The sequence below is a fragment of the Neolamprologus multifasciatus genome, chromosome 10 (genome assembly GCF_963576455.1).
Source record: "Neolamprologus multifasciatus chromosome 10, fNeoMul1.2, whole genome shotgun sequence".
NCBI lineage: Eukaryota > Metazoa > Chordata > Actinopteri > Cichliformes > Cichlidae > Neolamprologus > Neolamprologus multifasciatus.
Window position 1 is genome coordinate 7,022,781 of NC_140448.1, and position 25,702 is coordinate 7,048,482.

Genomic DNA, 25,702 nt, shown 5'->3' on the forward strand with positions numbered 1-25,702 from the left:
AAAAGTCACTGCTGTTTAGTTTTCTGTTTTCGTTTATGTCGGAAGTGATAGCAGAGCTTTACGTTTAAATTTTTGCTGTGGGGGTTAAGCTGCGGATTTTCGTGGTGTTTCAGCCGACGACACGAAAACCCATCATGTGGTGGCTTCACTGGATCCGCTGTCCACCCGCCGTGTGATGACCCTACTCCAAGATCCCCCCCAAGTGAAATACACCTCTCTCAAGGCTACTCCCTCTCCGATGCAGAGCGGGCCTAGAATCCTCTCTCTCTCTCAGCCCTGGGTGATGGTACCGCTCTTGAGCTCATGGAGAGCATGCTGTTCTTGCTAGGAACGGATGACGGTGGATTCCTCTTCACTGATGTCTTCTTCCAACAGTTGCCAGCTCCAGTGCGAGCTGGTCTCGCCAACTCCCCGCTGCTGGCCGCGAAGGACTACCACTCACTCACAGAAGAAGTGTATGGCATTCTCCTGGCTACCAGGAGCTTCGGGGTCCAGGCGATAGTTCCCGACTCACTGATGGCATCTCCCGTGCCCCCACCGATTCTCCCGGGGTCCTCCAACTCATCGATGGTGGCTGGAATCGCGCGTGACAGCACCGTGCCACCTTTGCAGTTTTAAGGAAAACGAGCCCGCCAGCGTTCTGTAGCGGGCAATAAGGAAAGGCTGCTTTCATAGAGGACACACTCGGGGAGACGTTTTCTGGTCGACTCCGGCTCCCAGAATAGCCTCGGGATTTGGGAATTCTCATATAGTCTATGCGTACCTCCACAATGGTATATTATTTAATCTTAAAAAAAAATGTTTAAAAGACTGGTTTAAACAGTAACTGCTTTACTACAATATAAGCTAATGTTTACACCGTAACTTTAAGATAGCACCATAAAGACGGTAAAACACATAATACTATCTACAAATGCATCTTAAAGCTGTTATATTAGCACTCGTTGTATTACTAACATAACCACATTGATATTATTGACACTCTCTTACTTTTAATAGTCATTCTACAAATGCTGACCGTTTAAATGGTCTTACCTGTAAACTCTGCTGTATTCATGAGATTCCAGCGAGTGTGGATTCTGGAGTCTTCCCATGCTCCTGTTAGTGATCATCCATCTGGATGGATGATAACAACCTTCTGAACAGTTTAGGAGGTAGAGAAGGTCAATCCTGGCCCATATCTATGGGACTGATTTCTGCTAATAACGCCCATTGTATGGACTGATAACATCCGAAGCGGGTGTACCCCTCACAATATGAGCATTTTTAGGGTCCTCCATGAACAGCCAGAGACTCATTAAAGCTTAGAGAAGTGACCAGAAGGCTGACTGGGCTAACAGGCTAAGAGACTGTGAAAGGTATATTCAACTTGAAGAGCTGCACTTTGTAGTTATTTTTTTGAACTAATATACACTCATTGGACACTTTATTAGTTACATCTTGGTTGTACCATGTTGGACCCCTTTTTGCCTTCAGATCTGTGCTTGTGGCACAGATTCAACAAAGTGTTACAAAGTGTCACAGAGTTATAGAAGATTTGTCGGCTCCAAATCCATGATGTGAATTTGCTGTTCTACCACATCCCAAAAGTGCTCTTTTAAATTTAGATCTGGTGACTGGAGGCCATTTGAGTACAGTGAACTGTGAACGGTGAACAATCCCCAACAATCAGACAATCCTGTTGAGCAAGCACTTGGCAAAAGTAGGAGACAGGAAGAAGCTTCTAGCAGACCCAGGTATGATATGTTTTAAATGTGCAGAAATCCTTTTACATGCGCAGAATTGTTGCTTGCTGAAACACATCTAAGATGTTAAAGTTTAGAAGCAAATTAATATATATATACATATAGAGTTCCCTTCAAAGCTGATAGTTAAGGTTGTGGTTGTTTGTGTATATAGTGATGATAATATGAATCTGTGACACATCCACTTGAAGCCGGTTTACTCCTACTTTCTAATATTTATTATTTACTTTGGTTTATTAATAATTACCACTTTCTGTCTATTCCCTTGGGGACTTTACCAGTTCGGGAAGTTGACATAATGATAGTATGCTGTTACACAACAGTCCACACACACACCGTGCTCCAGAGGTGTAGGTCCTGCAGCTGGTTGGCTGACAGATGAGGATAATAATCATTGCTTGATAGCAAACGGCTCTTCCTTGAGGAAATATTCAAATATCTGAAGAAAACAGGACAGGAAGCGGGGGAAGTCAGCTGAGGAGAAAGTTCACTTTCTGTCTGACGCTCACCGCTGAATGAAAGTGCGCAATGGCGGGCAAAGGGAGTGTTTGCTCGGCCGGAGAGAGCCAGCTTCAGGACTTCTTAGAATCGGACTCTGACCCGGAGGGGGAACCCGCTCGGGTGGCCGGCACCGGGCCGTCGCCCGAAGCTTTCCCCCGCACTCAGGTGATCCACAGCGGACACTTCATGGTATCCTCGCCCCACAGCGACTCTGCAGCGCGGAGGAGGAAGAGTGGAGGGTCTCTGAGGTACGACTTTGACACGGTAAACAGAACGGGGTGTCAAACGTACCGCTACGGTCCACTCAGCTCCGGGAGCCTGAGCATCGACCCCACTCTGACCCGCCTGTTCGAGTGCATGTCACTGGCCTACAGGTGGGTCCCTGCTGCGTGCAGTAGGGGAAAAGAATGAAGTCGGGGTTTTAATCAGCATTTTTATTTTCAGCTTTCTGCTTGTTCAGTTCAGCTAAACCATGTGGAAAAAAATATCTCCAAAGAATGTGAAAGTGTCTCATTCTGAGCTGACATTTAAAGCAGTGATATGCACAGGATCAGTCTCTGTTTTAAAATAAGAGTATTGTAAATTAACCGAAGCTCACTAAACGAACTAAACTAAACCATATTTTAAAATATATTTTTTAATATATATATTTATATTTGTCTTAATAGAGTTCCCTTCAAAGCGGATAGTTAAGGCTGTGGTTGTTTGTGTATATGTGTTGTCAGTCTGTTGCATAACCAGTTTGGAAATTTTCACCAAAAAAAAGTGGACTTTGATTCTAGTTGGCAGGACTGGACAAAGGACAGTGTGACTGATGCAAAGGAAAGAAACTCCTGACACGATGCCCTAGAAATTTGTTTTTCTGTTTGAGAGTATAGCTCTCATAGCTCCTGCATATGAACAGCTATAGCAGAGGAAGCCGCCGCACTTAAAACAAACCAAATACCAAAGAAACCTCCCTATACTCTCTAAACATGCTTACGTTTCAGTAACATCAGACTACACATTGATTTTTCATTTACTTAAAAAATGAGGACCACTTTCTTTGAAACTGTGTTTATAAGAGCTTTCATCAACCCTTGGCCCAAAGAAGACTTTTTTTTTCTTTCTTTCTTTTTTTTTTTTAAAATCTGCTGTCACTGGGTGGAAAATTGCATTTGTTTATAGATCTAGTTTGATAATAGTTGCACAATGAATCCTGAAACAGTGCCACAATTTGTCAATCACAAAAAATATAGATTTAAAACAAGTACTTTATTATATATTTATATATATTTTCCAAGCCTATGACATGGTCTCTTATTCCGCACAGATTGCTGCTCCGCTTTCCGCTATTTATCATTAACCAGACTGATGTAAAGTGGTTCCTCTGCTGATTGCTCTTTGTTTTTTCGCAATACGCTGTCTCTGCTGTTTGGGCTGAATAATACGCAGCCATGTCAGTCCATTAAAAGCATGTTGAGAATGATTTCCCTAGGCTTCCTAGCAACTCCTTGAGCACCTCACATTAGGAGCCCTATTCTCAGCAGGCAGAGAAAAAGTGAGGGAGGGGGGGAAAAAGCACATACAGCTGGGTTGTATACCGGGGAATAAATTGATTGGCTACTATTAGTCAAAATCAGGACAGGTTTGAGGCAGTGTTCCCATTGTTTTTTCTAAAAGAGTCATTTATGCACAATTATGCCTTTTTGCCTCAAAGACTATAAATGAAAGGGCTTTCACATTTTCCCTGAAACAAATACATATTCCACCTTTCTTTTCTCCACAGTGGTAAGATAGTCTCTCCTAAATGGAAATCTTTTAAGGGTCTGCGGTTGCTGTGGAGGGATAAGATCCGTCTGAACAATGCAATCTGGAGAGCATGGTTCATTCAGTGTGAGTGCTGGTGCTTTTTTTTTTTTAAATTGTGAGACTAGAAGAACCGGGTGACCTAACATGGGTCGAGAGAATCCACATTTCACCAGAATGAAGTCTACGCAGCAGCTGATTTTTCTTGTCCTTTTTTCCTCTTTCTGCTTGGCTCAGATGTGGAGAAGAGGAAAAACCCAGTATGTGGCTTTGTGACCCCGCTGGATGGCTTGGAGGCAGATGCGCATCGAAAGCCCGAAGTGAGTGAATGAATGATGTAGGTGTTGCATATTTTAGCTCATCCTTGAAAAAAAAATAACATACTTAGTGTTTCTCTTGCATTGTGTCAACAGGCGATCATATTAGAGGGCAGCTACTGGAAGAGAAGGATTGAGGTGGTGATCAAGGAGTACCATAAGTGGAGGATTTACTATAAGAAGAGGGTGAGCGCTCACCTCATTCACAGTACATCTTTAATCTGTCTCTAAGTCAGTACCAGTACCTATTGGTTGGACAGTTTGTGACGTTTTCATAGTCCCCAAAGGATGAACCCCAATGGCCCCACTTTCCAACACTTTTACCTGATCAAAACTGTAATTAGTTAACTTAAGGTGATGTGCATAGAAACAAAAACATGGTTCATTTCCACACTCGCTCTGTCTTTTTCTGCTGCAGCTTCAGAAAAAGAAGGATGACATTCTATTAATGCTTCAAGAGGTAAGTCAGAAGTCACACATTACTTCATTATTGCTACATTATTGTAATATTGCAAGCAAATTAAAGTTGAAAAGTATTGATTTTGAAGAGTGGAGGCTGAAGCTGGCCAACTGACCCAACATATATTGTAATGTTTGGGTGACCTGCTGGCATTGTTTACTTTTGAATGTCCTTGTAGTGACATACGATCACTAAAGACCACCAAGCGACTCATTTTAGCATTTGAATTTAGCCTCCCTGGCTGAACAAGGGAGGAGGGGAGAAAAAAAGAGATTTAAAAAAGAAAATAGAAATGGGCAAAACAACTTGGGCTGTGCGTCACAACCTGACGGCAACTGACCCAGCTAACTGCCTGCTGCAACAATACCCATAACTCTTAATCTTTATTCAAGAAAAACGGTGAAAAAAATGAATGTAACCTAATCAAATATGACCTACTTCCAGCAGCACTTGGCAAAAACCGGGCAGCAGAGGGGCATCGGCTTTCGACAGTGACGCTAAGGTGGCAGAGACAAAATATTTAGTGGCAGAGAGGAGAAACAGCAGGGGGGTGGGGGGTGGGGGGGCAGAGAGAGCGAGGCGCCTCATTCATGATAGTATTCCTCATATTTCATCTTTCATGGGCTCTAATTTTTCATTTTTCTGTAGATGTGCTGTGGCACTGGAAGTCCAAGCTTTACTTGAGTTCAACATTAGGAAAACTCCAATAATAATGCTGTGTCTGACCCGTCTTTTGATGGATTACGCGGCAAGGCCAATATCAGCAAGTAGCTGACAGGTCAAAGATCACTTCACTGTGTTTTTATGCTCTGCGCACTCATATTCTTATCACACCATTCTCTTAACAGATTACATTTAGTGCTTAGAAAAACACTAGTCAAAAGTGTGAATGTTGTATACTGTAATCATGTCATATATGCGGTTACACAGTTAAAGTTGTGCACTTTTAACATGTGACAGCCCTAGTCTGAAATTTAATTGGCTTTACATTTTTAACATCAGCCACTTTCTAATAAAGTAGAATAGTAAAATAACGTTCAGATTATTATCTACAGTGACAATGTATTTCAATAGATTTTTACACAGTTCATTTACAGACTGTAGCAGGGTGTGGTTTGTGGCTCAGCTGCACGGGAGAGGTGGAGCAGTGGGTTCAGGGGAAGGTGACCCTGAGCTGTTCTTCAAAACCTGGTCACTCCTTCCCTATTTCAGTAGGTTGCAGGGACCTGAAGGATGTAGTGTGTGGTGTGGAGTGAAGAAGGCAGCTGGAAAGCTGCTCTAATAATAACACAAAAAAGGCTGAAAATTAAGATCACTAGACTTAGCCCTTATATTCAGTCTGAGAGTGAAATAATATCCTATTAGGTGATAATGCTGTGTAAACGAGTAAGGAAAAAAAAATCTCACTCTGCAAAAGGGAGACACACATAAGTAAACAAAATGAACACACACTACAAGCACTGTACACTCTGAGCCATCAAATAATTTACAGAAAAATCAAATGTTTTTGAATACATTATTTAATGAACCTTCTGACAAATATTTAAAAGAGCGAAATTTGCATATATGAGTTTCAATTATTAAGATTTTTTTTATTTACATCTGGGATTTTTGTGCAATTTAGTGCTTAACATTTGTGCAACATATTTAGTCTTTTCAGGGAAAAACAATCACACTGACAATGTAGCAGTCTCAAAACCTCACGCATTAAATACGAAGCCCTTGGTGTTACAGGGTTAAGCTGCCTTTTTAAACGGGCACAAAGAGAATTGAGCTGTTCTGCAGTTTTGGAGCTAAGGTGTGGAAGGCACGATCACCCTCAGTTCTTGGACTGGCACACGGAACCGTAAGAAGACCCCTCTCTGAGGACCAGAGAAGCCAACTTGTAGTGCAGGGATGGAACAGTTCAATAATTTAGGTGGGCCCCCTCTCCACCAGGAAGGAAGGACCAACGTCGTTGAATGAAATTCAAACTTGATAGGTGGGAGATGCAAAAGTTTTAAAAGTGGGGTAATCTGTAGGGTAGGGTAAGGTTCACTAATGGCTTTGATAATAAAAAATTGCATCCTTCTGGATACCAAAGTTGAGTTAGATTTAGATCTAGGAGAATCTCTTTTGAAATGAAACTTCATTTCAAACGATGTAAACACACCCTGTCGATGCTGCAGTCTTTCAGCCGCTCATATGCATGTGTATATTTTCTCCAAGCAGCATCAGTTTGTGTTTAGTTGGGGCCTTTTACAGTTTGCATGCACGTGTGTGTGTGCGACTCCCAGAATTAGGTCAGGGACAAAAGGCTGCCGCTCTTATTGAAATGGTGAGACATCAAAATAAAGAAATGAACAAAGCCAACATAATGAAAACCTGTGAGGGCCCAGTGTTTCTGAACAATGTGTCAAAACAGCTTTTTCATGATGCACCCCACATGCACACGCGCACACATACACACATACATGTGCGCGCAACAATCTTACCTCATTTCTGCTCGTGCGTGCTTGTATTCTAAGAGGGGATGTCGTGTGTTCAGACGTAATCAGAAATAGTTTCCGGCTCAATCTGGTGGGCTTCCCTATAAATGTGGCCCTGGGCTTAGAAGTGGAAGGTAAAGGCGGAGTAGAAGATCGGGGTGAAACAAAGCATCTCAAACAGGCTGGCTCTGGCGCTTCGTTTCTGTGAGTTGTTCACTGGGTTTCCAAAGGAGAAGGGGCAGAAAGGGATGGGGGTGGGGGGAGATGACAGCTTAGCACATGTTTCCTGTTGAAGTTGTGAATGCTGTAGGTGTGCAGTTTTGTTTTGTCTGTAACTGGATATAGATGTTTTTTTCTTGCTGTTTTAATATTAGTTTTGAGAGGCATTATGTCATTTATCAGCGGAACAAACGTGGCACAAAGTTTTCATAGAGCACTAATTGCAGGCACAGGTTGGGAGAACTAGAAGTCATTGATGAATTAGGACTTTCCAGCTCTATTTATGTTGAGCCCCTAATGGATAGATCTGGGATTAACTTGGCATGTCAGATCCTGTAAGTGTTCTGATTCCTTGTTGATGTTTGGCAGGGTCAGATCTGCCAAGCCAGGCAGGACAAATGGTCCTATCAGACATACCAGGAACCCGAGGCTGTCCCCGCGGAGGTCCACATGTTTGACCTGGACTGCCTTCTGTCCGACATCTCTGACACCCTATTCACCATGACACAGAAGCCATGTCCCTGGACCAGCGAGCGACACAACAGTGAGTAGTAGACAAGTTTGTGGAATGACTTTCAGCAGGGACTTGTGTCTCAAATCCTGCAGAATTTGATTGGAAGCATTTAAAAGCAAGGGTGATCGTAGGCTGCATGCTGCATGGATTAAATAATTGATTCCAATTAGTTGTTACTGGGCTGAAAATTATATCCTGGTTCATTTTACTTTTTGAATCAAATAAATTGCCCAAAATAATATTTCTATCTCAAGTCTGTCATAAACAGGAGCTTTAGGGACAGATTTTCAGCAAAAAAGGAACATAATCATAGAGATATGGTTGGACTTTTATTTCTCTCATTTTAAATGTGGTCCCGTTTTCAGAAATGAATGCCCTTTTCCAAAAAAAAGGTAAATAACAGCAGAATGCATTAATTTTTAGATAATTAAAAGTTACATTTGATGGAAAATAATACATGGGCATCATATAAAATGCAGAGAAATTGAGAAATACACACATATATATTTTTTCTCTTTTTAAATTTGATACCAGCAACAGCAAGTATAAAAGTAGGGATGGGGCCTGTTTACTGCAGTGCTACATCCCCTGTTTTTTTGTTTGTTTGTTTTTGTGTGTGTGTGTGTGTGTGGGGGGGGGGGGGGGGGGTTGTTTTTGTTTAACAGTAGCCTGTCATCCATTCGCACTTCCCAGCGCTCTCATTATCTGTCTGTTCAAAGTATGGCTTTACCCAGCAGATGGTTGTCCTAGCTTAAAAAGATAAAAACATGGGTAAAAAGGCAATGTGGATCAGCACGCCTAAACTCAGTCAGAGCTGGGGACTATCAGGCACAATACATTTTGGAGTCTGTTTTTTTTTTTCTATTTTCCAAGCCATCTCACGGTGACAAGGGAACAACAAGGCAAAGCAGGAAGTCACCATCAACACTTTGTTTCTTGTGCAACCTAAACAAATAAGATATGTGATTTCTTCAGCTGGCAGGTGGACAGGTTGCCTTTAAACACAGCCAGCTGGCTGTTTCTGCCAGTGTCCACTTTTTGCTAATCTATGTTAAAAACAGCCTTTGATGAAAGATCCACCTTCTAACTCTCAACAAGAGGGCAAACAAATCCAAACTATGCTTTAATATAATGTAGAAGTATTTCACTTTCTAAGTTTCTACCTCAGTTTGGTGACTCTGTCTGCTGGTCACATGGGTTAGCAATTCAGCCAATGAAACCCACCTTACAAATAAGGAAACTCCCTATGATGAAAGATGACTTGTCAACCCCCCCTCCCCCCCCCCTCCCCCCAAAAAAACCCAAAACAACACAATAGCACTAGAGCATTTCTTTCTCACGCATGCATCTATTATTATGTTCTCTTCCACTTCAGCATACACCAGCAATGCTGACATGATTCAACCAGGCTTGACTCCACTGCAGCCCAACCTGGATGATTTCATGGATATACCAGGTACTTTCTACCCTTTCATATGTCCATCTGTTTATCTGTAAATGATGTACATGTGAAGAATTGATTAATGCATCCAATCACAGGTTGATTACAGTTAAATGCTCGCTGACGGTGCATGATATAGTGTAAAGAGTACATGAGTTTTTAAGATTAGATTCTTATCAGCCATATTTGGCTGATGATTATCTTAATCATATTTTTGTAGTACATAAATTAAGTTTCTGTTCCAGATGTTGATGAGTGAAAAAACCTTGTGGGAAACTCCTCTGATTTGTGCTATGTCAGCAGTATGTTGTTGGCATTCATGAGTTAAAGGATTGTCAGAGGCAGGGTTGAACTGGGGAAAATGGGGAAGTGGAAGAGGATGTATTTAACCACTATTGCTACTTTTGGTACCACCTAGAAACTAGGGAAATAAGTATTGATGGGCTGGAAGATGATGATGATGATTTTTTTTATAAAGTAAAATTATGTTGTTACCACAATTCCTATTGAGCTGTAGCTTTCAGGTCTGTGATTTCATTTAATTTTGATTGGATTTTATAAATTCATGGCATAGGGAGCTAATATAACATAAATTGAGCTGAAATGAATGAAAGTTTCACTAATATTGATTAGATGGACCAACACATGGCTTCACACAAGTTTCACTCCTGCTTTGTATCATTTAGAGGTATAAATATGCAACTGTTAGCAAGCTTGCCGGCTTTAAAAGTGATAGTATAGCTTTTACAAATGGCTGAAAGTTAATTGACGCAGGGTAAAGTAAATGTCTTTGTAAAGAATGACTAAATGTGGAGAACCTAACTTACCAAGCTGACACGTACTGGACAAGAAGCCAATATGGCAGTATGCCTGGGGTCTGCTTTAGTCTTTATACTGAACAGTCAGCCTGCAGCGAAAGAGGAGCAAAGCTTCAAGCAAGAGGAAGGAACCAGGTTAGAGTTTAGTTTCTTGCTCAGGGCAACAATGGCTGTGATTTTTCTGGCCTTTGTATTACTTTCAGTGATGCAATCCTGCAGCCCCATGGCTACAAGTAAGTCTTTGTAACCAACAGACAACCTGTTGCCCACTGCTGTGTGTGTATGTGTGTGTTTGTTCTTACTGCCCTGACAGGCTCCTGAAGTATCAGCTGTGTGGTGTCTTTGCTTTTTTTGTCACAGTGACCAGGCAGCTAGTATCTGTCAGCGCTCTTAATTAATTCATGATTTCTCTGTATTTCTCTTACATGGAAATACTGAGTTTTCTTTTTACTGAGATAAAAAAAGAGCTTTTGGTATGCATTACCTACTGTGAGATCATGAGGCATTCTGAACAATGTGTCTTGATGAAAGACGCTCAGTTCAGGAAAACTTAGGGTTACTGCCTGTTTGAGTGAAGACAGTTAATATTTGACTGCTCAAACCTTAAATAACATGTGAAAAACCTGGCAACCTGCCAGCATAGATTTAAAACTATGTGACCTGGCAAATAAAATGTAAATAGCCTGACTGATCATCTCATGCAGAGAGCTTCACATTGTGTGAGGGTTTAATTTTCCATTTCTGTTCTTTGTCTCTTTTACCTTAAAATAAAGACAGAAGAGACACTATACTGCAATAAGTATTCAGTTGTCTGCCTTCACACGCAAATGAACTTGAGTGACATCCCATTTTGAATCCACAGGATTTAATATGAACTTCGCACACCCTTTGAAGATATAACAGCTTCAGCTCTACTGGGAAGGCTTTCCACAAGGTTTAGGAGTGTTTATGGGAATTTTTGACCATTCTTCCAAAACTGCATTTATGAGGTCAGAAACTGATGACTGATGAGAAGGCCCAGCTTGCAGACTCCGCTCTTATTAATTTCAAAGGTGTTCTGTGAGATCAGCACTCTGTGTAGGCCAATTAAGTTCCTGTCACTGGAACTAAAAGGCCGAGCCCTACTCCTGAAGAGCAATGCCACACTATAATCCCCCCCTCCATCAAACTTTACACAATGCAGTTAGACAAGTAGGGTTCTCCTGACTCTGCGGAAAGTTAGTGACCTCTGTTAACTATGTGCCTCGGCATCCACTGACACCGCTCTGTGAGTTTACGTCGCCTACCACTTTGTAGCTGAGTTGCTGTCGTTCCCAATTGCTTCCACTTTGTTATAAGACCACTAACAGTTGATTTTGGTATATTTAGCAGTGAGGAAACTTTAAAAGTCACTGCACAGGCAGCATCCTGTCGCTAGAATTCACTGAGCTCCTGAGAGCGACCCATTCATTCACAAATGTTTGTAGAAGCAGTCTGCATGACTAGGTGTGTGATTTTTTTTTATTTTTTTTCTTATATACACCTGTGGCCATTAAAGTGACTGGAACACCTGAATTCAGTGATTTGAATGGTTGTGTGAATACTCATGGCTGTACGGTGTAAGTACTAGTGTTATATCATGTCTAGAAAATCTGCAAAAACTGTTTTTTATTGGAACGCTACACTGGTCACTGTATATACAATGTAACAGAAACTGCAGTACACAAAATACAAAATCCTTATTTGGTATAACCTCTGTTTCTTCAGTTGTCCACCAGAGAGCACTATCCTACTTTCCATGTATTATTTTACCATGAAGTAAAATATCTAAGGTGTGTGTGTTGTGTGTGTAGTGTGTGTGTGTGTGTGTGTGTGTGTGTGTGTGTGTGTGTGTGTGTGTGTGTCGCTGGCAGGCCTTTAAAAGTAAGAAGAATATTTCTATCATTCATTAGACAGGAAGGAGGGGTAGGATTGTTTAAGTTTCTACTTCCTACTTCCTTTTCAGCATAAAATTTGAGTTACTTATAAACAGTTGATTGATATATTGGTTATTTTGTTATGTTGAATGTCCATATATGTCACATGTACTTTATTTAATTAGATTATTCTTTTAAATGTTTTATCTTCCTGCTGTAGAATATCAGCCTTTTCCAGCTGATATTCTGAATAACATACTATATATACTGTACTCTTTCTCAGATATCTTTGTGAACAACCGTGGCCAGCCCACCGAGCACACTGGTTTTGCGGACTGTAGCTATTTTGAGAGTTCTTCTAGTGCAGTGTTTGCTCCAGTTCCCTCCCCTGTGGCAACAGCTCCCCAGCTTCTCATCGACACGCAGCTGGCTCAGGTACTGCTGCTGTTATCAGCTTCTTCTGTTTGTGTTTATTGTCTGCTTGGACAGAATTATTCAATTATTCCAGCATCTAATGTTATTCTTGTTTAATCAGTAAAACAGATTTATTTTTTTCCCAGCCCAATCTACTATCTGACAATCTGTCCCACCCCTCTATATCTAATACCCGGCCAAACCAGACCAGCTCTGGCCAGGATTGTGGAGAATACCACACATCCAACATCATAACAGAAGCCATGCCTTATGGACATCAGTCATACCAGGATGCACCAGTGTCTATAGCATTTAGCAGCAGCACTGAACAGACGGCCTCAAGTATTCCCTTTTTGTACCCACTGCCATGCCACAAGTTTGGTTACTATACGACAACCAGTGGAACCTCCACTGTCATCACTCACACAGCCTCCACCATGGGGGCTCAGGATGGTGCGCAGCAGGCTCATGGGTACCCTCACACAGGGGAAACGTACTCCCAGACTCCCTGCCACTCTCTGTCTTACCTGGCTGTTGTATCTGACCCGGTCCATGCAGCGCTGCCCTCTGTCACAGCAGCTCACTGCTTCTCAGTGCCAGAACAGGTGACATTTACGGGGGCCAAAGGGAAGCATAAGCAAAAGACAGGAGGGGCGAGGACAGCTGCCCCCCCTGTACTTCCATCCACTCCCCCACCCACTAGCTGTCTGGCTAAACTGCTCTCCACTGGGGCTCATGAACGTGAGTGAATTCTGACATGTTCTTCCTCATCTAACAGTTTTTTAAGTAAAACAAAAATAAAAAATGCAGTGGGCTTATGTTTAATTTTTGATTTGTGTTATCAGGAAAGCCAACCCTGGGATTTGATACTGCTCCAGTGACAGCCAAAGCTCAGAGGTCATCATCCTCTAGCTCCTCAGTGAGTGTGGAAAACTGACTTAGCACAGCATGTCAACAAGAAATAACTAATGAACTTTAGTGACTTTTACCAAGTGCTACTGGAGAATGGATATTCATATCATCAAGGCCACTCAGCATTGTATTACTGATATATGTATGTAAGTATGAGCAACTGAAGGAGTGCTGTGTGCTGGCAATAGACATAGGTGTCCTTAGTAAGCCGCACCTTAGTGTTAATGTTTTTGTAGAAGACTGCAGAAATTTTCAAAAGCTTACCTGATACATAGGTTACATCTTAAAGCTTACTTATCTAACCTAAACAAAAGAGGTCATAGCAAGCGGTCTCTTTTCATTCAGCAAGCAGATTTATGTCCATTATAAGTTCCTAATCATTCATATATATATATATATATATATATATATATATATATATGTATAGGCGTTGGTTCAAACCTCTGCTCTAAATACTCTGTGCCACATCCTTTCAGGGAAAAGTGATTTCATTTTTGTGAGACAGGTCTTCTAATTGGATACCATGTGTTGCTCAGCAGACAAGCAGAGGAACGCATGTAGGTGGACCTTCATCACAGCTGCAGCACGGGGCCGGTTGGTCGGTAGGGATCCCCGTGTTGACGCCTCTGCAAAGCCAGAGTGCCACCCTGGGCCACGGTGGACCTCAAACTAGCACCTCCAGAGGCTCTGCTGTGTCTGCCCTGCTTACACATGGTACCTCAGACACTGGAACAACCCTCCTCATTCCCAAGACTGAGAAGCTGTCACCTGTTCAGCTCTACAGCACTGACAGGAGCAGCTTAACTGGTAGGACCTCACTGCTTCAGGGAGTGATACAACCCCATTTATAAAAAAGTGGTACAGAAAGCAATGACTTGCAAATCTTAAAAACCCTTATTTGATTTACAGTAGAATGTGAAAAACATACCAGATGCTTAACTGTCAACAGGTCAGCACGATTTGATAGGGTTTTTTTTAATTTTTTTTTAATCAAATGTGGGTTGTGCCCATGAAAAATGTGCCATCTTCTCTGCAAATGTCAAACAGCTTGTTCTGCTACTGACTCTTGTGTAGTGTCATTCATTAGAGTGGATAATTGAATTCTGAAGAAACAAACCATATCAGCAATTTAACAGTATATCCATTTAACAAACAGGGACCTTAGTAACATGTGGAAGAACCATACACAGCCACAACAGCCTGACACCACTTCCTCATTCTGGTCACTAGCTTGGACACACAGTGCTGTGGGATGGCATCACATTCTTCAGCCAGCATTTGTTGTAAGTCAGCCTGTGTGGTTATGTTGGCTGTCTATGACTTGTTCCTTCAGACTTCAATCATCCAATACAATGAACAATATGGCATTTTTAGAGAAGTACCGTAATTGTCGGGCTATAAGCCGCTACTTTTTGCACAAGCTTTGAACCCTGCGGCTTTTAGTCAGGTGCGGCTTTTCTATGGATTGTCCATGATTTTTGTCATATCGTAAGACAATTTGTTTTGTTTGTTCTGCTGTTGTACGGCACTACGTTGCCTGGTGGAAGGGCATGTGATCAGACACACAGTATCGGGGTTCAAGAGTGGTATGTTGGTCACATGTCCATCCGCCAGGCAACATAGTGCCATACAAGTAGCGCGAAAAACAAACGTCAAAGTAGCGCTACGCGTTCAGCGGGAGGCGTGGATGACGAGCGGCGATAAACTGGCGAAAAGCAAGTTATGTTCAACTCCACTGGTGGAATCTGACAGCGTGGAAGTGTGAAAACATCCATGATCACCAACGGATTTCGAAGGCCTGGACTGCTGCATGATGGAGAGGAGGACACCGCCACGGCCCTTCTGAGGGTGTTCGACTCTGACAACGAGGATTTGTTTGGTTTTGAAAGTGACAACGAAGGAAAGGAGCTGAGAGTGGATGACGTAGCCATCCTGAGCCTGTTCGTATCTGACACTGGAGAAGAGGACTTTGGTGGTTTTAGTGCGCAGGAAGATGGTGGTGAATGACTGACTTTTCTTCTTGTTAAAGCCGTGTCACTGCACCTGAGCCTAAAAGGTAGTCCGAATCTATTTTTCTGGTGTGCTGTAGGTTATTGTTATGTACTACATTTGTTACTCATTTATGAAGCACAGTACATGTTTCGTACTTGTAATTACCGCTACTTGTACATATACCTAAAAAGTTATGCAAATATGTACCCATAACTTGTTTTTCAAAAATATTAATAAAAGGGGTGTGTTTCCAAACAGCCATCTCTTTCCTGACAATTCCCTTTGTGCATATTCTTTTACATATGATAAGTCAACATTGAAACACCTGCGGCTTTTAGTCAGGTGCGGCTAATGTATGTATTTAACAGGATTTTCCCCTAATTTTAGCTTGTGCAGCTAATATTCAGGTGCGCTTTGTAGTCCAGGAAATACGGTAAAGTATTACGTCGGTGCAACCCACTCAACCCACAAATGCCTTTTCCTTGGAAATGTGGCTTTCCAGCAGTATAAAATTTATTGACAGCAAGCATTATTACAACAAAGAAATAATCAACTAAGCACAAATTTAAGATTCCTACATTTTTTGGTTTTGTTTTAAAGAGAAAGGCAGCAATTCACCAATCAACAAAAAAAACCTCTCTTTAAATTACACAGCAGTGGAGAGTAGACTTTATCAAAGTAGATGTCTTTCTGAAAGCGCTGTAACTAAGTTTAAGAATATAATCCACCCACTGTTATCATCTTCAATGCCCTGTACCAACATAGAGCAGAGCAGCTATCTGAATACTACTCCAACAGAGGTCGATTATCTTGTTAATAATTTTACCTCCTCACTACGTACAAATCTGGATACTGTAGCTCCGGTGAAAACTAAGGTCTCTAATCAGAAGTACCTGACTCCGTGGTATAATTCTCAAACACGTAGCCTAAAGCAGATGACTCGTAAGTTGGAGAGGAAATGGCGTGTCACACATTTAGAGGATCATCATTTAGCCTGGAGAAATAGTTTGTTGCTTTATAGAAAGCCCTCCGCAAAGCCAGAACAGCTTACTATTCGTCACTGATTGAAGAAAATAAAAACAACCCCAGGTTTCTCTTCAGCACTGTAGCCAGGCTGACAAAAAGTCAGAGCTCTTTTGAGCCAACCATCCCTTTAACGTTAACTAGTAATGACTTCATGAACTTCTTCACAAATAAAATTTTAATCATTAGAGAAAAAATTACCAATAATTATCCCACAGATGTAATATTATCTACAGCTACTCTTAGTTCCATTGATGTTAAGTTAGACTCTTTTTCTCCAATTGATCTTTCTGAGTTAACTTCAATAATTACTTCCTCCAAACCATCAATGTGTCTTTTAGACCCCATTCCTACAAAACTGCTCAAAGAAGTCCTGCCATTAATTAATTCTTCGATCTTAAATATGATCAACCTATCTCTAATAATCGGCTATGTACCACAGGCCTTCAAGGTGGCTGTAGTTAAACCTTTACTCAAAAAGCCATCTCTAGACCCAGCAGTCTTAGCTAATTATAGGCCAATCTCCAACCTTCCTTTCATATCAAAAATCCTTGAAAGAGTAGTTGTCAAACAGCTAACTGATCATCTGCAGAGGAATGGCTTATTTGAAGAGTTTCAGTCAGGTTTCAGAGTTCATCACAGCACAGAAACAGCTTTAGTGAAGGTTACAAATGATCTTCTTATGGCCTCTGACAGTGGACTCATCTCTGTGCTTGTCCTTCTTGACCTTAGTGCAGCATTCAATACTGTTGACCATAATATCCTATTAGCGCGATTAGAACATGTTGTAGGTATTACAGGTACTGCACAGACTGCGTTCTTCCATTTGCGCAACATCTCTAAAATTAGAAATATCCTGTCTCAGAGTGACGCTGAAAAACTAGTTTATGCATTTATTACTTCCAGGCTGGACTACTGCAATTCATTATTATCAGGATGTCCAAAAAACTCGCTGAAAAGCATTCAGCTGATCCAAAATGCTGCAGCAAGAGTACTGACAGGGACTAGAAAGAGAGAGCATATTTCTCCTGTTTTGGCTTCCCTTCATTGGCTTCCTGTTAAATCCAGAATTTAATTCAAAATCCTGCTCCTCACATACAAGGTCTTAAATAATCAGGCCCCATTTTATCTTGATGACCTTGTAGTACCATATCACCCTATTAGAGCACTTCGCTCTCGCTCTGCAGGACTACTTGTTGTTCCTAGAGTATTTAAAAGTAGAATGGGAGGGAGAGCCTTCAGTTTTCAGGCCCCTCTTCTGTGGAACCAGCTTCCAGTTTGGATTCGGGAGACAGACACTATCTCTACTTTTAAGATTAGGCTTCAAACTTTCCTTTTTGCTAAAGCATATAGTTAGGGCTGGACCAGGTGACCCTGAATCCTCCCTTAGTTATGCTGCAATAGACGTAGGCTGCCGGGGATTCCCATGATGCATTAAGTTTTTCCTTTCCAGTCACCTTTCTCACTCACTATGTGTTAATAGACCTCTCTGTATTGAATCATATCTGTTATTAATCTCTGTCTCTCTTCCACAGCATGTCTTTTATCCTGTCTTCCTCCTCTCACCCCAACCGGTCGCAGCAGATGGCCGCCCCTCCCTGAGCCTGGTTCTGCCGGAGGTTTCTTCCTGTTAAAAGGGAGTTTTTCCTTCCCACTGTCGCCAAAGTGCTTGCTCATAGGGGGTCATATGATTGTTGGGTTTTTCTCTGTATCTATGAAGCGCCTTGAGGCGACTTTTGTTGTGATTTGGCGCTATATAAATAAAATTGAATTGAATTGAATTAAATTATGGGCCAATATTAAAGTAATGTTCATCAGCATAAAATAAGCATGATGACCTTGACTATCTCTTGACTACTGGTACATTACATAATATCATCAAAAGAGTCTGAGAATGGAGAAATCTCTGTGTTTAAGGGGCAGCACTGATAATAAATACTGGATGCCTGTGATCTTCAGGCTCAGGCGGCACTGCATTAAAAACGTGAATGTAGTCAGGAACACTTCCTGAAACCTTAAAGCTCTGATGTGCAAAGAAGAAGCGGTATGTGAACAAGAAAGTGGTGTCATTTTAACATTGAATACACAAGCAGCTGTTAAAGAATGTTACTGTAAACATTAAAAGTCACAGAGCACAGTCTGACTGCTTCAAAATATAAATATTTGTTGTGCTGTGACAGGAGCTGAAAACTAACTAATAAGAGATTCACTTGCAGAAACTAATGAGCAGCTGATAAATGAGTTTATTCTTTTAGAACCAAAGTTATTTTGAAAATCAGTTTTCCTGCTTGAGCACTGCAGAGTAAATGTTATTTTAATTATTTATTAATCTGCAGCTCATGACCAAAAAGAGAAGCTAAATCTAAATGGTCAATCTTAATTTGCAAAGTGTTGCTTTGTTATCAGACTTCTGTGGAGTCTCAAATCTAAACTCATCATTCAATAAAGAATGTTATTGTCAGCCATCCCAAGTCCGTTTACAGTGCGCCCTCACTATTTAACAATCTATTTATGGTTGATGGACATTTTGTCAGTTTTGGTGACCCAAATTTATTACACAGCCTATTCAAAAACCTATCATGATAAAAAGTATCATATAGTGTAACAGTGTATCAGTTTAATAGTTTTTTTCCCTCTGCACAGTTGAGGGCTGGGCTGCTACAAGCCACTTAGCAACCCACCCCCAACCTAAGCTCCTCCTTTACCGCTCTCCTCACCTTCACCTTTCCTGTTATGAACATTGAGTGGCACATTGAATGCAAAGCCCCAGAGGAGAGCCATTATACCAAAGATAATTACTGCAGATAAAAATATCAATCTTCTTTTGAGCGTAATGGTCCTGACTAAAACTGTACTGCTGAAGCCTTAATTAAATGCCAGCATCCACAGCCACAACATGTCTAGCTGATTTAATGGATTAAAAACTCATTACTGCAGGGTTTGACGCACATAGGGGCATCTGATTTCCAACAAATATAATACATAAATGTCATGAATGTTATTTATTTTTTCTCTAGTTAATTTTCCAACACATCAAGGACAAACATCACCACCAAACCCTCTAGACAAAGCCTCCAACCCAGAGTCTCCACACTCAGGGTTCTCAGGATATGGAAAGCTAGAATCAAGTAAGGTAGGACGTCCTGGATATATTCTTTTTTATACATATAAATATAATCAAGTCCTTGTTAAGTGATGAGTGAGAACATAGGAGTCTTATTGTTATCTCAGTATGTGAATGTGTGTGAAGTGTGACAAATATATTTCTGAGCTCTGCTGTGCGCAGCAAACAGACACCAGGAGGATAACTCACATCTCAGCAGAGCAGAAGAGGCGTTTCAACATCAAACTGGGATTTGACACTTTACATAACCTCGTGACAACACTCAGCTCTCAGCCAAGCATAAAGGTACTGTGAAAACGTGTGCTGCTGCATTTTAGATGGATATGCTGAAAGTTGGAGGCAGATTGTAATATGTAACATGCAAATGCTAAGTCTTAGCATTAACAGTGCAACCAGATTTGTGCAATTTAAATAATTATTCATAATGGTGAATCATTTTTGTATATGATTGATGTATGGTAATCCCTCTCTCTGCTGTGTGCAGATCAGCAAAGCCACCACACTGCAGAAGACCGCCGAGTACATCACTAAGATGCAGCAGGAGAGAGCTCAGCTGCACGAGGAAGCTCAGAAACTGAAAGAGGAGATTCAGCTCCTGAACACTGCCATCAAGTGAGACCTTTAGCTAAGCTCAACCTCTGCCTGTGCATATGTGAGCAGGCATGTAGGTGTATGCAGTGTTGGAAAGGTTACTTTTAAAATGCATTCCACTACAGATTACAGAATACATGCCCCAAAATGTATTTTGGGGCATGTATTCCGTTACGTTACTCAACGAGAGTAACGTATTCTGAGTACTTAGGAGTACTTAATATATTATCATGCTTTTTACAACTACATGTAAATGTACTATTGCTGTGTGATTTATTACTATTACTGAAGGTTACTCGCCATACCAATTCCAATTAGATTTTTAAATCTTAATATAAAACGAGTGACAGTAGGGCGGACATTAGGTAAGGCTGCACTTTTTGCAGCGATCTTGTGTAGAAAACTATTCCGCGCATATATAAAACAGGTCCGCGGCTCCAAACCATAGTAAAGGGACCTCTGGCTAATACGTCGGGTTCCATGTCAGGCTCATAACTGAAAACTAGCTTTACTTTGTTGTCTGGGTCAACTTTGCTAGCGAGAGACAGAGAGAGGCGTTGAAAGGCTGCTCCAATGGAACTTACTGTTTCGGAGTAAAACACGAACACAGTGTACTGTCGAGTCTTAATAGCTTACTTACAAGTGGGCTGGTCAGGCACTCTTTTTGGTTGTAGTGGTTCTTATTATATTTACATGCTTCCATGTCCTGTTTCTGGTCAGTAACACCTCGTACTTTTTGACTCTCCTTTTTTCTTCCTCCCTCGCCAGACACATAATGGGTATGGCAGTCCATTCTCACTGCAGCACGGACTACACTGCCCATGAGCCTACACTCAAAAAAATTAATTCATTGGATGAACGTAATTTTATCTTGCCACTTATATTCCATCTAAACAAATCATGTTATATTAATCCATCTTGATTGTGTTGTGTCAACACGATATATGTGTGTAGGTTTAACATAATATTAACATTAACATTCAATTAATTTGACTTTTGTTCAATCAACATGTTTGCACCACGTTAGTCTAATTAAATGTATTTAAATCCATCTTATATTGTTTAAACACTTTGGCACATCAAAAGTCAGTCTTGTTACATGAACTAGTAAAATATTTGTTTATTACACCAATGATAATCTTGTTGAATGAATGAAATGTAACTTATGTCTGTAGTGTATGTTGTATTCATATTAAGTAATGTTCAACAAAAAAAAATAGATGGATTTACAGCAACTTCCAATCTACTCATCTTCTTATCTTTATCTAGGCTGCGGAAGTGATAGGGCAAGAGGGACAGGGTACTGGACAGGTCGCCAGTCTATCATACAGAGACAAACAATCATTTGCACTTTAGCACCTTTGGGCAATTTAGAATAACCAGTTACCCTTACAACTGCATGACTTTTAATTGTGGAGGAAACCAGAGTACGCAGAGAGAACCCACTGCAAACTTCGCCACATTGTGGATTTGAACCCAGGATCTTCTTGCTCTGAGGCAACAGCACGAACCACCATGGCATTAATCTGTCAATACAGACTTAACAAAAGTAGGAAAGCTATGCTTGATGATGCTTTATGTTGTTGTCCTTGACAAGTTAAACCATAAGAAATAGTAGCAGCATACACGTGGTGTGGTTGTCTGCCTCTTGTAACCCCAGTGACTTTCCTGTGGTTTGACATCTAATGTGATCTTGTGAATTTTGTGAGTCGACTCACAAAAATGAAATTGGGTGGTTGTTACATGCATAAGATCCAAACTTGTAATTTGAACTAAATAATTCCATGTTTCTATGTTGAACGTAATTAAATCATGTAGCATCTGCATGAAATTCAGCAACTTAATTTGTTCTTGTTGAGATGACATCATACAATCCAGTAAGAGTGGCTGGATCCAGGCAACTAACCGCTCTTACTAGATTGTACAACTGTATGTAATTCACAAGTTTCAGTATTCAGGTGTGTCACCACTGTTCTAATTTGTGGACTATGCTTAAAAACCCGGTGCGTGTGAGGAAACCAGTTTAAATGCATGCTACCGAGTCTGCCAAGAAGAGTGGTCAAATATATAGCCACAGTTATGTTAGATGGTTGTTAAGGGTTACCAAAGACATCTGGTCAAGGTGCAACTTGCTAAGGGACATTTAATCAAATTATTTAGATTGGGAGTATATATTTCAGTCTGAATGTATAATTTGCCTATTTGTGGTTCAGAAAAAAAACTTGTGCACACAATTATTGTTTTTTTTTTTTTTGGTTGGTTTTTTTTGCTTGTTTGGTATTTTTTGGAAGTCATTAAGGATGTATTCTGTAAATCATTCATCCCTGGAAAAAACTCAAAGAAATGATTAAAAAACCCAAATTGCCATGACATTTCAGTTTTCAACAATCCAATCTTCAGCAATCCAATCTTATCCTGCTGACATGAAGATGCTCTGGACTGCTTTGTTGACTCTTTGTTTATTTCTTGGTGCAGTACGTGCCAGCAGCAGCTACCAGCCACCGGTGTCCCCATCACACGCCAGCGCTTTGACCACATGAGGGAGAAGTTCAGGGAGTATGTCCGCGCACAGACTCTGCAAAACTGGAAGTTCTGGATCGTATCCTTGTGCATGTAAATGTGTGAAATGTTCATTGGAACAATAAAATGCCACAAACTTAAAAAAGGTTAGACAAGACAAATGACAGCAGTATAATTAGAGGCTGAGTAAATGTTCCACTCTATTCCTGTGGGAAATTCCTATATTCCACATTGTTTCAAAACACCATTGGTGAGAATCCAAATAATGTTCAATACATACACTTTGGTACAGTACATTTCCAGGCCTGGGCTTGTTACACATTTCATATTTAACAATATAGTTGTAGTTTAACTTGTAGTTTAGTTTAGTAGTGTGGTATATAGTTTAGAAAAAGCAAAGTTATTTTCAATTTGGGTGTCTCTTAGCTGATGAAGTCTGCCCACTTTTGCTTCATATGCTGCAGATGAAAATGAATGGTCTTTTGATAGTAGTAGTATTAATTAAACCATTAAAAACACTTTATTAATGTAGTGCTGTTCTCAGTGACATGTCCCTTTAGCACAGTAAAGGTGGGCACTGTGGTTTATTTTATTTTGTGTTTCATACAATCGCATGTCCACTTATTGTTGACATGTGTTATGAGATTTTTAAAGAATGTCTGACATATTTAAACTGGGGAAGCCAGTTGAAGCAAAAAAATGCATATATTAAGCAAGATATAAAATAAAGCCAAGTTTATCCTTTTATCACTACGTCTTTCCTCAACTTGGTGTCAGTTCAGTATCATCATGGAGCCGTTGTTTGAGTCATATAATGGAATGGTGTCAACTGCCAGTGTGGAGGACCTGTGTCGATCCACTCTGACCTGGATGGATCAGCACTGTTCACTGCCTGCTCTAAGACCCAGTGAGTCACATATACCTGCAAATCTCAACTGCCCACACTTACAGCCAGCATGATAGGCTAGAATAGTTAACTTGTTTTTGTATTTTCCTCACGTGTTCTCTTCAGTGGTTCTGAGTTCACTTCGTCTCTTGAGTACCACCACGGCCATCCTGACAGATCCCAGCCTACTGCCCGAGCAAGCCACACTCGCTGTCACCCAGGGTGACCCTGCTGCTGCCCTGGACCACTCCTTACAGCCTGCCCCTCGGCAGTAATATACACCCCATGTTACCTTTGAAGAACAGCGTGAACGGAAACCCTTCAGAAGGCAGAGGAGACCACATATTAGAGAGCAGCCTGTGGAATGATTAAAAAAAGACTCGGCTCAGAGACTATCAAAAATGCATCAGATTCTCAATAAAAACTCACTATCTGCAAAAAAAAAAAAAAGTACTCCAGTATACCCAACAATCCCCAACAATCATAGAAATGTTATCCATATGTATGTGTGTGTAAATATATATATATATATATATATATATATATATATATATATATATATATATATAGGAGATAAGTGTATAAGTGACAGAAGGTTGTTCTTAGCAGCTTTCAGAGCAGAGTATACTACTGCCAGAGCTCTTAAAAACACTGACCTGTTAAAATGCTGAATAATAAATTATTCTCTGACCTGCTTGCCACACATGTAAGTGTGATAAGCATTGGCTCTTTTTGATTGAGATTTCAGCCTTTCAATTATGCAAGTCAATTATAAATCATAGTGGGTCACACATTCTCCTAATAAGCAAAAGAAACCTATTTTGGACCCGGGATGGTACAGAAATCCCTTTGGGGTTACAAGGTATAAAATCGACAAGCTCAATCATGTGGAGCTATGCACTGTGGTGACCCCTTGTGAATGATGGAGCAGTAGCTTTAATATCAATAAAATTGTCATTGGAGAGCCCTTGCAACTAATGTCATGTAACAGTTTCTAGACTGTGCACATTGAAACATGGCCTGTAGTTTATTTTCTGCACTGGTATTAAGCTTTTCTTTATCCTTTTGGTTTGTCACATTGAGAAAATTGTGCCCCATTCAAATTACCTAAGGAAGATCAAGACCTTGAAATTAAAACATTCAAAGGGAATTCTTCCATCACCATTACAGCTTTCCCACTGTGATGTGTCAAGCAGCAGATGAGTCTGCTGTGAAGTTTTTCTTTTGGGAGATATGACTTCAAAATTAGAAAGTGAACTGGCCTGCTGTGGCATACAAGGCTTAGTATTAAATCATTCACGCAGAAATACTGTGAAATCATCCGTCTATGCAGTAGCGGTTTTTGATACGGGCGACACGGGTGGTTGCCCGGGGTGGCATCGTGGTGGGGGGCGGCATCACGGGCAAAAAAAAAAAATGCTCGTACTCATGCTGCCCCAACATCAGCCAGCGCATATTGGGAATGGCATAGGCACCGAACAGTTTTCTATTGCCCATTTGCTGGGAGTAAGGGCGCAATTCGTTTGCGAGGTGCACCTGCTGCTTGCGGCACAGGGAGGAGAGGTCGGGGCGGCGGGGAATTCTCTGGCTGGCTGGAGCAGCATCTAATAACCAACTCGCAAAATAAAACAAAAATAAAAACAAAACAACAAACACGAAAACACCAGACATCATGATACATACTTATAATTTGCACCAATGTTTTTTCGAAATTCTATGCGCGAAAAGTGAGCACGAGAGCCCTCGGTGCGCCTGCTCGCTGCTGAAGTCAAAGTAAACTTTATTGTCATCTCCGCTATACAGTCCAGTATATATATAGAGAGACGAGACGACGAGGCTCCAGTTACAGCAGTGCAAGGAAACAAACAATAAATATAAGAAGAGTAAGAAAATAAATATACATTTTAGGACCAGGGGTGAAGGGATCAATAAAAATTAAAATTTTATAATTTACAGTTTGATGATTTAAAGTCTCACACACAACCCGTCAAAAGGGGAGGGGGGCCGGCTGCTTCCAAATAGAGCACATTTCATTCATAATGCTGTAAATCCAAGCCCATTATGTATTCATGAT

The 25,702-nt window shown here is 40.9% G+C and overlaps 1 protein-coding gene across 5 annotated transcripts; it reads left to right on the forward strand.

The window, feature by feature from the left end:
- Nucleotides 1-1,881: 1,881 nt before the first annotated feature.
- mlxipl (MLX interacting protein like) lies at nt 1,882-24,078 on the forward strand. 5 transcript variants are annotated; one of them, XR_014876282.1, is made up of 17 exons: nt 2,007-2,620; nt 4,015-4,121; nt 4,272-4,354; nt 4,448-4,537; nt 4,770-4,811; nt 7,868-8,042; nt 9,388-9,468; nt 12,450-12,601; nt 12,727-13,321; nt 13,426-13,499; nt 14,029-14,299; nt 19,525-19,640; nt 19,794-19,916; nt 20,116-20,243; nt 22,698-22,821; nt 23,525-23,649; nt 23,755-23,870. XR_014876282.1 is itself a non-coding variant. In XM_085173645.1 (17 exons), the coding sequence occupies exons 1-17, from the start codon at nt 2,274-2,276 to the stop codon at nt 23,901-23,903; spliced, it is 2,661 nt and encodes an 886-aa protein (XP_085029771.1). In that variant the 5' UTR covers nt 2,010-2,273; the 3' UTR covers nt 23,904-24,078. The 5 variants fall into 5 exon arrangements, 4 of the variants coding, with proteins under 4 accessions (XP_085029772.1, XP_085029771.1, XP_085029769.1 ...); XM_085173645.1 differs by having other exon boundaries at nt 2,010-2,494; nt 23,520-23,649; nt 23,755-24,078; XM_085173643.1 differs by having other exon boundaries at nt 2,012-2,620; nt 23,520-23,649; nt 23,755-24,078.
- The last annotated feature ends 1,624 nt before the right edge of the window (nt 24,079-25,702 follow it).

Bases quoted from the DNA above. Each gene is read 5' to 3' on its own strand.
- mlxipl (XM_085173643.1), top strand. From the start codon at position 2,274: ATGGCGGGCAAAGGGAGTGTTTGCTCGGCCGGAGAGAGCCAGCTTCAG. The intron at 13,322-13,425 runs GTGAGTGAATTC...TTGTGTTATCAG, and splicing joins CTCCACTGGGGCTCATGAAC to GAAAGCCAACCCTGGGATTT. The intron at 19,641-19,793 runs GTAGGACGTCCT...TGCTGTGCGCAG, and splicing joins GAAAGCTAGAATCAAGTAAG to CAAACAGACACCAGGAGGAT.